The 13207-nt window shown below is 46.0% G+C and overlaps 1 protein-coding gene across 1 annotated transcript in view; it reads left to right on the top strand.

Moving 5' to 3' along the window:
* Positions 1 to 12641, top strand: part of LOC117506271 (probable global transcription activator SNF2L2) — a gene marked incomplete at its 3' end in the record, with an annotated part of 28951 nt that extends 16310 nt beyond the window's left edge. The window contains exons 5-7 of the mRNA XM_034165764.1: positions 3343 to 3456; positions 12123 to 12227; positions 12509 to 12641. Coding sequence (XP_034021655.1) covers positions 3343 to 3456; positions 12123 to 12227; positions 12509 to 12641 — 352 coding nt within the window. The remainder of the gene's footprint in view (positions 1 to 3342; positions 3457 to 12122; positions 12228 to 12508) is intronic.
* Positions 12642 to 13207: the final 566 nt, after the last annotated feature.

Raw genomic sequence — 13207 nt, 5'->3', positions numbered from 1 at the left:
TTTGGAGGATCCCAAAAAATTGGCCAGATTTCTAGAAATGAGAGCTGCTCCCTCTAAAGTGGGATGGATGCCGTCTCTCCTAACAAGACCAGGTTTTCCCCAGAAGCTTTGCCAATTATCAATGAAGCCCACCTCATTTTTTGGACACCACTCAGACAGCCAGCAATTCAAGGAGAACATGCGGCTAAACATGTCACTTTTTGCTAAAGCTTATAGTTAGGGCTGGATCAGGTGACCCTGAACCATCCCTTAGTTATGCTGTTATAGACGTAGACTGCTGGGGGGTTCCCATGATGCACTGTTTCTTTCTCTTTTTGCTCTGTATGCACCACTCTGCATTTAATCATTAGTGATCGATCTCTGCTCCCCTCCACAGCATGTCTTTTTCCTGGTTCTCTCCCTCAGCCCCAACCAGTCCCAGCAGAAGACTGCCCCTCCCTGAGCCTGGTTCTGCTGGAGGTTTCTTCCTGTTAAAAGGGAGTTTTTCCTTCCCACTGTAGCCAAGTGCTTGCTCACAGGGGGTCGTTTTGACCGTTGGGGTTTTACATAATTATTGTATGGCCTTGCCTTACAATATAAAGCGCCTTGGGGCAACTGTTTGTTGTGATTTGGCGCTATATAAAAAAATTGATTGATTGATTGATTGATGATGATCAGTAAGAGAGGACCTGAGTTTATTAAACTTCATCATAATTCGCATTCAGAATCCACCTCTCTCTTTTTGGCATGTGCGGACATTTTTGAGGAGCGGTACACATTGATTGGATTAATCATTTCCGGGAACACAAAACAGTCTTCACAATAAAAGCAATGCAGTTTTAGTTCAGTCATAAATACCCGGACACACGACGACAACTGAACGAAGGCAACAAAGTCAAGAAGTCACAAATCATCGGGAGAAGGTGGACGAATGATCCTGCACCTTTTCCATCACCGAAAATTCTGTGCACCCAGAGTGCATGAATGTGAAAAAGAAACATTCATGATCACGGGACTGAAAGGTGGGTATAAAACCAAACTGTCTCTGGCGCTGGATCCAGGGATAGTTCCCCATGGATCATGCGAACATGCTGTGCCAGGCTGCGTGGCGTACATTACGTGATGGCACCGTGCCAGGCTGTGTGGCATGGCGCGATCACGCCGTGCCAGGCTCTGCTATTACGTGATGGCGCCATGCCAGGCTGTGTAGTGTGGGGAATTCCCTCCGAGCCAGGCTCTGCTATTCTGCGATGGCGCCGTGCCAGGCTGTGTGGTGTGGGACAATCGCTCCGTGTCAGACTCTGCTATTGGATGGATGGATTGATGAGTTTTATTGTCATTGCCATTACACAAGTGCAATATCAACGAGATTACGTCCACACTCCAATTACCACAGACAAGATACAGCAATTAATCCACAATTACTTGTTTACCGTAATAATGGCACACATCAGAATTAAAGACAACACATATACATTTGACATTGTTTATGTGCACTAAACTTTGAAACAGTCCGTTTTCCGAATTGAGGCAATGTGAGTGTGTGTGGGGGGGTGCAGCAACATGTAATCGCGCCATCGCCAGCTTGGGGGGGAACGGGGAGCTACACCAGCTAAAACTGCACGGCACCCCGGAGGGGGAAAGGAGTGGTGTGAGCGGGGGCCAGGATGGCGAGGGGAATGGGGACTGGAGGGGGGTGGGAGCATGCTTTCAGTCTCTGTCCATGTGTGAGTGGCAAATGAGCCAGTTTCTGTCTGTGTGTGCTGGAGTTGGAGAAGATAAGAAGAAGGCAACCGAATAGTTCACCAAGACCGTAGAAATTCTTCTGGAGGAAAACAGTGGGGCGTTTTGTCCTTCAGAGGCTGATAAGCATGCCATGTTTATGGTTGAGCAGCGAAAAACACCTTTGCAGTTCATGTGAACAACCAGATCCAATTATAAATATTCCCTGGTCTCTGACATCTTCCTTTGCAAGGTGTTCATTTACTCCGAGATGTTATCCAGGTTGTGTCTGAATTCAAGGGTTAATGCAGTCTGAGAATGTATTGCCTTGCCCAACTCATTAATCATGACGGACAGGTGAGGGGCCATGGTTCTGGTGGCAGCCGTCTTGCCAATTCTCCGGTAGGTCAGAGCAGCACATAAACCAGTAAGTACCAGCCCTCCTACAGTAAAACCAAATATAAATAAATCCTCAACGTCCTCCACAGAGAATGGCACAAAGCATGCGACACTCCAAGTCTCCCAGGAGTCAAGAACATAGCCTGCAGGGTAAGTTCCATCTGGGCACGCAGGGTCCCCCAGCCTTGATTTCCTTGTTGAAAAAATGGTGTCAGTAGCGTTCAGAGACCAGCTGATCAATTCCATGGTTAATCCAGTATAGTTTGAAGAATTCACAGTCTGCTGAAGTAGGGGACTTGAAGGTTGGAGCAGAGATAGAGGAGAGAGGAGGAGATGCGACCGCCCTCGCCGGAGTCCCAAGCTGAAGGCTCTGCTATTACATGATGGCGCAGTACCAGGCTGTGTGGTGTGTGGCGATTAGTCTGTGCCAGGCTCTGCTATTACGCGATGGCACCATGCCTGGCTGTGTGGCATGCATTACATATTGGCGCCGTGCCAGGCTGTGTGGTGAGGGGTGATGGCTTGGTGCCAGGCTCTGCTATTCTCCGGAAGACGCACACACAGCCACAAACGGCTTGGGAGGTGGATGAAGGTCACTCGCAACTTGCTAACTTGATAGAATAGTAAACATTTTATTCTGTAATTTACACGTATTTGTGGGCCGGGGACGAGTCAGCCAGAGGGCCAGCTACGGCCCACAGGCCATAATATGCCCAGGTGTGCTCCAGAAGCTTGGTTAAGGACCTCTCTCTGTGATGTTCAATGAGTGAGGCTTGTCCTGTGTTAAAACACAATTATTGCTAAGAGCTGAGCCATTTAATCGTCTGGTTTTCAAACTTTCTCTAACAGTTTTACTTTCACCTTTTTGGGGGGGTTTGGAGGGCTTACTGCATGCGGTGTTGTGCAACTAGTCAATAATAAAATTAGTTAACAAAGATTATATTTACTTTAGAATCTAACGGCTGTTGTCGTCATATGATTATTTACAGTCGTCATCAGGTTCACATTGATGTTGAAAATTTTGATTTTCTACTTACTTGATAAATCACACACTTACTGAAATGTCCCAGACCTAGTTAGAAATCCACTTCCCGTCAAATAGTGTGATTTCTGCACATGGCCACACAAGGCAGCCCATTTGTCTTGTTAATTGTCTTTTAGAATGTCATGACTCATCTTTGTGGACATGCGTGAAAAATCTAACTCTATGTGAACATGTCGTATGTTTTCTGAATCACTCAGGTTGACCTAAATGAGGAGGAGACCATCCTGATTATTCGACGTTTGCACAAGGTGCTCCGGCCCTTCCTGCTCCGCAGACTAAAAAAAGAGGTGGAGTCTCAGCTTCCTGAGAAGGTCGAATAGAACTTTTTACATTGTTTGTTGTTTATTGATTCCTGGATTTATTTATTGTATGTGAGTTCTGGTTTTGTATTACATTTGTATATCCCTACTCAGTCATGTTACACATTTATGGTGATAGAAAAAAATATGTGCCGTCATTGTAGTATAATTGAGTGTTAACTGCAGTTCCAAACAGTAGATAATGACCTGAAATGTGGTAATGATGCAGTATTAATTAGGTGGGCAGCCATTTACTTAATTTACTGAGCCACTGGCATTTAAGCCTTTTGTGTGACTGCAAATTCACAAAAGTTGGTACACCAGTGAAAAATGGTAAAATGATTTCCAAAATTGTTTTTGAAAATCATTTCTCCTCCCTGTACTGCTTGCAATTTAAAAATATGGAGGCAGGTCATGCAGGGTCTTGCCTGTACTCCACCTCTTTCCTCAGTTATGGACTGGCCGTTAAGCTCTTTACAGCTACAGCCTGGTTGCCTGCTAATAAAACAGGATAGAAGAACAAATGTGAATATTCTGTTAAATGCACAATAAAACAAGAGTTACAAATGTAACTACGGTTCTATGAATTCCGGATGACCGCCAGAGGGCGGTGCTTTAGCACCTGAATAACTACATGTGCGCAGCACAGAGGTCGAGAATATATACCAACAAAGTCACACCATTGAATGTCAATCAATCAATCAATTTTATTTATATAGCGCCAAATCACAACAAACAGTTGCCCCAAGGCGCTTTATATTGTAAGGCAAGGCCATACAATAATTACGTAAAAACCCCAATGGTCAAACGAACCCCTGTGAGCAAGCACTTGGCGACAGTGGGAAGGAAAAACTCCCTTTAACAGGAAGAAACCTCCAGCAGAACCAGGCTCAGGGAGGGCAGTCTTCTGCTGGGACTGGTTGGGGCTGAGGGAGAGAACCAGGAAAAAGACATGCTGTGGAGGGGAGCAGAGATCAATCACTAATGATTAAATGCAGAGTGGTGCATACAGAGCAAAAAGAGAAAGAAACACTCAGTGCATCATGGGAACCCTCCAGCAGTCTAAGTCTATAGCAGCATAACTAAGGGATGGTTCAGGATCACCTGATCCAGCCCTAACTATAAGCTTTAGCAAAAAGGAAAGTTTTAAGCCTAATCTTAAAAGTAGAGAGGGTGTCTGTCTCCCTGATCCGAATTGGGAGCTGGTTCCACAGGAGAGGAGCCTGAAAGCTGAAGGCTCTGCCTCCCATTCTACTCTTACAAACCCTAGGAACTACAAGTAAGCCTGCAGTCTGAGAGCGAAGCGCTCTATTGGGGTGATATGGTACTATGAGGTCCCTAAGATAAGATGGGACCTGATTATTCAAAACCTTATAAGTAAGAAGAAGAATTTTAAATTCTATTCTAGAATTAACAAGAAGCCAATGAAGAGAGGCTAATATGGGTGAGATATGCTCTCTCCTTCTAGTCCCCGTTAGTACTCTAGCTGCAGCATTTTGAATTAACTGAAGGCTTTTCAGGGAACTTTTAGGACAACCTGATAATAATGAATTACAATAGTCCAGCCTAGAGGAAATAAATGCATGAATTAGTTTTTCAGCATCACTCTGAGACAAGACCTTTCTAATTTTAGAGATATTGCGTAAATGCAAAAAAGCAGTCCTACATATTTGTTTAATATGCTCTTTGAATGACATATCCTGATCAAAAATGACTCCAAGATTTCTCACAGTATTGAGACCTGGGTGACGTCACTGGTTGTCTTTATATACCAGACGCACCCAGCGCTCGCTTCTTTTCGGAATGAACTCGCAAGACTCTGAGTAACAAGCAACTCTGGCGGTCATCCGGAATTCATAGAACTGTAGTTACATTCGTAACTCTCGTTCTATTTCATTCCTCCTGACCGCCAGAGGGCGGTGCTTTAGCACCTGGATGACTTAATACCAACAAGGTCACGAAGAGTCACACTCACCTCGCATCAGCAGTGGAGAGTGGAGGCAGACAACACTGCCGAAGTCACCGCAGGAGGAGCGGCCACATTCAGTCTGTAATAGCGGGCGAAGGTACAGGACGAAGCCCACGTAGCAGCAGCACAAATATCATTCAAAGGGACACCTCTCAGTACAGCCCAGGAGGTGGACACCCCTCTGGTGGAATGGCACGTAACCTTAGGAGGCTGGCATCCACGATCCAATGCGAGAGTCGCTGCTTTGAGACAGCACAGCCTCTTTTGTGATCACCGTAACACACAAACAGGGCATCCGTTTTCCGGATCCCGGCAGTCGCACTAATGTACTGCTTCAACATTCGGACAGGACACAGGGAACCTGAAACAGATAATCCTGGATCAGAATGCGGGACATACACAGCCAAGGAAACTGGCTGGTTAACATGAAAAGCTGAAATTCTCTTGGGTAAAAAGGACGGATTAGGTCACAGCGTAACCCCAGATCCGTCATAATTCCATCGCAAACAGTCCCCAGCGACTGAGAGGGCATGGAGCTTTCCCACCCGCTTAGCCGAAGACAGTGCAAGTAGAAAGGCAGTCTTCACTGACACCCATATAAGATCAGCACTTTCAACTGGTTCAAAAGGGGATAAGCTTAAACCTTCCAGGACTAGAGGAAGGTCCCATGAAGGTACGCGTGCAAGCCTTGGAGGCCGCAAACGTAGAGCACCTTTCAAAAAACGACACACTAAGAGGTGTGAACCCACTGACCGGCCATCAACGTAGACGTGCCGGGCAGAGATTGCAGCAACATAAACCTTCAAGGTAGCGACAGAAAGTCCTTTCTCCAGCAGTTCTTGTAAATATGTGAGGAGAATAGGCACAGGGCAATGCTCCGGGTCTAACTTTTGTTTCGCACACCACCGCGCAAACAGCTTCCATCTGTTGTCATACAAAGCCCTGGTAGAAGCAGCACGTGAATTAAGGATAGTCTGAACAACAGCCTGGTCACAAGAACTTAACAAGGAGTCTGGCCTCTCAACGGCCACACATACAGTTGAAGGCGTTCTGGGTGAGGGTGCCAAATCCTCCCCTGTAGCTGTGACAACAAATCCTTCCTCTCCGGGAGAGCCCAAGGTTCTCCCTCGAGGAGTTTGTGAATCATGGGAAACCAAATCCTCCCAGGTCCAGAATGGAGCAACCAGCAGCACCCTGATCTATCCTGTGCAGTGTCAACATCAGCAGCGGGAGAGGAGGGAAGGCATAAAGGAGGCAATCCGGCCACGGGTGAGCCAATGCATCCTGCCCCAGCGGGCTGTCTGGTTCCAAGAGGGAGTACCATCGTGGGCAATGTGTCGAGGTGCTTGAAGCGAAAAGGTCCACTTCCGCTGCACCATATTTCTGCCAGATCATTTGGACCACAATCAGGTTCAGTCTCCACTCTCCCGGTGGTGGTTTCTGTCTGGAGAGTAAATCCGCTGCGCTGTTCTGTACACCGGGCAGATGAACTGCTCTGACACTCTGAAGGCGAGGCAACGCCCATAAGAGAAGCTTCCGAGTTTCTGCCAATGCGTGATTGGACCTGGTGCCCCCCTGATGGTTTATGTGATAGACTGTTGACGTGTTGTCCGACCGGACAAGAACATGTCTTCCTCTCAGGGCTGGGAGGAAATGCTTGAGAGCCAGTCGCACAGCGCGAAGCTCAAGCACGTTTATGTTTTGGAGTCTCTCCTGGGGACTCCAGACACCCCTCACCATGCTGTGATTCCACACGGCCCCCCAACCTTTGAGTGATGCATCTGTAACAACCACCTCTCGGCGAGAAGGAACAGAGCCTAAGAGGGACACCCTTGCAGATGAAGTCCACGTTCCCCCAGGGTTTGAGGTGCAGAAGGCACTGGTTGGAGAGTCGTACAAGCCTGTGCTGATGCAACTTCGAGTTGAGGCCTAGGTTGTTGATCCAAATCTGTAGGGGACGTAAGAACAGAAGTCCCAAAGGTACCACTAGCGACATTGCAGTCAATTTGCCCATCAACCGGAGCAGCAAACCAAAAGGCAGCGTCACAGCCCGTTGAATGTGTGAGACGAGACGAATTACATCGTCCACTCTCGGCGTGGATGGTGATGCAGTCATAGTCAGGGAGTTGATGGCAATGCCGATGAAGGTCGTTTGTTGACTGGGAACAAGAGAACTCTTTGCAAAGTTCACTGTGAGTCCTAAATGAGAGACATGGTTCAGTAGAAGAGCTGTGTCGTGTGCGCCTGCTCCTGAGTCAGAGCACAGACAAGCCAATCGTCTAGTAGGGTAGGATTCTTAATCCAAGAGCTTGCAGTGGGGCTAGTGCTGCAGCCATACATCTGGTAAATGTACGAGGGGCAAGAGAGAGGCCGAAAGGAAGCACCCTGAACTGGTATGCCTGACCTTCGAAAGCAAAGCGGCGAAACTGCCTGTGATGAGGTGCCACTGGCACATGGAAATAGGCGTCTTTTAAGTCGACACTTGTGAACCAGTCTCCTGGTGTGATAGTTTGAAGGACGTCTACTGTGCGGAGCATGTGAAACTGCAGCACTTTGATATAACGATTCAGACATCGGAGATCGAGGATAGGACGAAAGCCGCCATCCTTCTTTGGAACAAGGAAGTAAATTGAATAGAACCCCTGAGCTGGTCTGATCTGTGAACTGGCTCTGTGGCCCCCTTCTCCAGGAGTCCAAAATCTCCTGTTGTAGGGCAGTAGACTGCACCGAGTTGGAAACAACAGTCATCCTCACCCCATTGAACTTTGGAGGACGACATCCGAACTGAATTCTGTAACCTTCGACAAGGTTGAAATGACCCATGGGTCTTGAACTTGAGCCTCCCAGTGGCTGAGTTGATTTCGTGAAAACGGCTGGGGGCCAAACATTGGCAGTCAGACCCGACCACCTCTGCCTCGCATCCCTGAGGACCTCTGGGTGCGATTACTGGAAGCTCTGCGAAACCGTTCAGTTCTCGGGGTTCTGCCCGTAGGCTCACGAAAGGCAGGCTGCTGGGAGAGCTGGCCCTCAACTGCAAAAGCACGTGCAGCTCTGGGAGTCGGCGTAAGCCTGGATGTAGAGTGAAAAGCTGTAGCACGTCTGACTGGCTGAGGTCTGGAAGACCGGTGTAGGTCAACAAACTGTTGCTGAGATTTACTAGCCTCGACAGCACGCTCTAAAGTTTGTTGGGCCGCAGGTCCAAATACTTGGCCTGGAAGAACCGGCAGCGAATGGAGTGTGCCTCTGCAGGATTCGGAAAGGTGGGACTGCGCAAGCCACACCTGACGTCTAGTGATGGTAAGGGTTGACATCAGTCTGCCAAGCTCTCTGGACATATAAGCAAAGGTTTGGAGTGAGGCATCACTAATAGTGACAATAGTAATAGTACTATTACTAATAGTAACACGAGGCACGGAGCGTGAAGCACTCACAGCCATCGGCTTGACACGAGGCATGGAGCGTGAAGCACTCACAGCTGCAGACTTGACACGAGACACGGAGCGTGAAGCACTCACAGCCGCAGACTCGCCATGAGGCATGGAGCATGAAGCACTCACAGCCATCGGCTTGACACGAGGCACGGAGGGTGAAGCACTCACAGCCGCAGACTCAACACGAGGCACGGAGCGTGAAGCACTCCAGCCGCAGACTCGGCACGAGGCACGGAGCTTGAAACACTCACAGTGTAAAAGCTAATACAAGGCCCAGAGCGTGAAACACTCACAGCCACAGTATAACACGATGCACACAGCCGAAAAAACTCACAGCCCAAGTGGCTAAGTCACTTAGAGCAACGACGACAACACTAGCTGCTAGCGAGCTGTTATAACTTAGCAAATGGCGGCAGTGCAGACAAAGTACTTCAAGGAGTGGAAAACACTCACGGCAAGCCCAACACAGTACACTATACTGGTTCTGATACACACACTACCACGTAGTTAACGTTAACGTGGTTAGCAACACAACTAAACAAATAGCCAGCTTTCATCGAAACAACACAGCTAATGTGCACAGAGGACATATCCAACAGGGCAGCGTCAAGGCGTGCACCCGGCGTTTAGGAAGGGGTACTCATGACAGGCGTCAAAGAATACAAAAAACGGTGAAGCCGTTGTCTCGCAGCCTCTGGAGGACGTGTGCAGTGCACGTAGCTCCAACCTAAGGTGGGTTGCGAGGCTACATGCGAGAGCGTCAATGCAGCTAAATGCGTTCTCAACCTCTAAGAATGCGAGAATGTAGAAAAGAAGCGAGCTGCTGGGTGCGTCCTCGTATATAAAGACAACCAGTGGACGTCACCCAGGTCACATTCAATGGTGTGACTTTGTTGGTATATATTCTCGACCTCTGTGCTGCGCACATGTAGTTATCCAGGTGCTCAAGCACCGCCCTCTGGCGGTTCAGTTGGAATGAAATAGAACTTACTTTAAATATGCTCATAAGGAGCCCAGTGACTCAAGCTATCAGTGCTCCACATTTGGTTGTAGATACGCTCAAAACTGGAGACTTCTATAAGCATCACAAGTTTGCACGCGCACACACACGCACACCCACTTTTGTCTTTATCTAATATATAATGCTGACTGTGTGTGTGTGTGTGTGTGTTCGCTATACACAGCTTAAGTAATTAAGCAATCAACACCAAAGTTGCTGTGGTCACTGGGGGCCCTTAGGTTGAAAGCGTACGCGCACACACACACACACACACACGGTCTGCCTCATATATCTAGCAAAACCCGCTCACTGGAACCCTTATTTTCGCAGTTCACGTGGTATGTGGTCACGTAGCAGCCATCACACTTTACTTACTACATAGTAGTAGCTGGCTAGGGTGCACTTTAATTACAATCCGAACGGGACAGTGCGTAGTGCGTACCACGTGCGAGTTAAGGCTGTGTTTTTTTCAATTAAAATGTGCCTGCTGTGTATGGCTGCCACAGAGTTGCAGTGATATGACATGCTGTCACCTGTTATCATCATCACCTGAGTCTCATGAATGTCACAAATGCTCTATGAAAATTAATGACAGCATACACACAATGCAATGCACTTACTACACCTTAACTACAGGACATGAACTATACAAGGACATGGCTACAATTCTTCTCATTACCCGTGCGTAGAACGGTAACTCAGCTAATAAAGTATATAATGACTAGATCACGATGTCTGACTGTAGCTAATAGTTCAGATTGCTGAGTAGCCCTGGTCTTTTTTAACTCATTGAGTGCCATTGATGCTTAAACAGCTCTTTTCAGATAGTAACGCTCAGCGCAAAGACGCTTTTAGTGCCAGTACATTTTTTTTATGAGGGGGCGGTAATCAGCTGATCTAGCTGGTGTAAAAAATTAGAGTTGTAATCACAAGGGAACCATTCTGTGGGTGGTAGCAGTGTGAGTGTGGACAGGAGTGCGGCTCGCTCTCCACATTGTACAGACGTCTTACGGTTGTACCGCTCCTAATCCGACTGGGTTCCACCTGCTGCTGTCAAACTGTGATGCAGGTCGCGCTGCTCCAGTCGTTCCGTCTTTTTCCTTGGAATGAAAAACGCCGAGCGCACGAACACACACCTCACACAAAGGCGCTTACAAGCAAATGACGCAATCGACAGGCTCATGCAAGCCAAACGTGATTCAAATCCATCATGTTTTTGAAAAAAAAAAAATAGGTCCCATACACGGGAGCCAGAGGGAAAAGACGCGCCCGAGAGAAGAGACAGACGGAGTCCCTCCCCTGATGTTTTTTTTTTGGCGCATTATACAATAGGAATCACTTTTCATAATGTTGAGAGGTCACTGAAGCAAAAACAATTATAATCAAAGACATTTTCTCCTTGAAATGTTGCTTTTCACAAAAAGCCAATTTTCTCAGTTTTTTGTCAGAAATCAGCATTTTTAGTGATACCCACCCATGTTCTGCAGACAATTACTAAAGAATGGAAAGAGGTACAAACAAACATTTTTTTTCTGATGATAAAGGAAAGTCTGAATTTTCTATGGGTCTTGAAAAAACACTCAAATGCTGAAAAATCCTGGCACTGGGATGTTCTGAACTTTGAAAATGGCTGGCACTCAGTTAACAGCTCTGTACTTTAGCTACAAGAGCAGACATTGGCTTCATTCACTGTCAGATGAGCTGCTCAAAATGATGTTTCACAGTATTGGAAAAATAAACTAAAAGTTGAAGCACTTAATGAACGGTTCAGCAGACTGATCAGCAGCTCTTATTCACGCTCTGGATAACTGAATGATGACATTACTGCGATTATACATTGCTACATAGATCATTTATGGAATAGAGTCTGTTGGTCTTTTTAAAATGGCACAATCACATTAAATGCAGTGCAGCATTTTCAACTACCAAAATGGCACAACACGCAACCATTGACTGACCAGGAATATCTAAGTTGACATTAACCATATAGGATGTTACCTTAGAACTTATTGAAACACCATTAGTAAAACAAATGGAAACATAATTTGTAAATTAAATTATTAAAGGTTTAATCATTCAGCCCAGGCCTCTTACTGAAAAGAAAGTATAATTTGGTTTATCTTCTGCTGCCACTGCAATCATATGACATCACTCAGTAAAGGCCAATCTGTCAGAGTCATGCAGTTATATGCAGTGGGGTATTATTCAAAATAAAGAAGCAGTGGTCACTGATATGGTTCTACTGTGTCACTAAGATGTTTTATATTGTTTCACACAGGTGGAGTATGTCATAAAATGTGACATGTCTGCTATTCAGAAGGTTCTTTACCGCCACATGCAGAAAGGCATCCTCCTTACCGACGGCTCTGAAAAAGACAAGAAGGTAAGCATACTGTGACACTGCACGCGGTTTCTTCATTATCGTTCATAGTTTCCTGCTGTTCATCTGACTTCAGAAAGTGCCTGAATTTGAAGAGAATTGTTTATGCTGTGTATTTTCACATTCCTAAAAGACTATGAAATCAACAACTACTGCTGACTCGATACATATTTAGAGGCTGAATTTAATGCATTAGCTATATTGATTCAAAACTTCAAAATAAATAATGCTCAGGTTAATATCTACATGGTTGTATTTAATTTGTGTTTTTCATGATTGGCCAGGGAAAAGGAGGTGCAAAGACGTTGATGAATACAATCATGCAGTTGAAGAAAATCTGCAACCATCCATACATGTTCCAGCACATCGAGGTAATAAGTCTTTGGTCAAACCTTACCAACAGTCTAAAATGTTTATGTATTCTTTGTTTACTTTTTGTTCATTTGGTAATAGCTGAGTAATGAATACGTTTTGAATTGTGTGTCAGCTTTGTGTACCTCCTCCTAGATCTTAGTCCCTTTTAGACATTCTGATGGTTAAGCACAGCTTTTTTTCTAGTTCTTCTTTTCACTCTGCTGAGCTAAGACAAGATCAGTGAGGAGCCAGCGTGTGTCTGCAGTATACAACCCCTGGCAATAATTATGGAATCACCGGCCTCGGAGGATGTTCATTCAGTTGTTTAATTTTGTAGGAAAAAAGCAGCTCACAGACATGACACAAAACTAAAGTCATTTCAAATGGCAACTTTCTGGCTTTAAGAAACACTATAAGAAATCAGGAAAAATAATTGTGGCAGTCAGTAACGGTTACTTTTTAGACCAAGCAGAGGGAAAAAATATGGACTCACTCAATTCTGAGGAATAAATTATGGAATCACCCTGTAAATTTTCATCCCCAAAACTAACACTTGCATCAAATCAGATCTGCTCGTTAGTCTGCATCTAAAAAGGAGTGATCACACCTTGGAGAGCTGTTGCACCAAG

This window comes from Thalassophryne amazonica, unplaced genomic scaffold (genome assembly GCF_902500255.1).
Source record: "Thalassophryne amazonica unplaced genomic scaffold, fThaAma1.1, whole genome shotgun sequence".
In the NCBI taxonomy this organism is placed as follows: domain Eukaryota; kingdom Metazoa; phylum Chordata; class Actinopteri; order Batrachoidiformes; family Batrachoididae; genus Thalassophryne; species Thalassophryne amazonica.
This window is presented reverse-complemented; position numbering and strand designations above follow the sequence as displayed.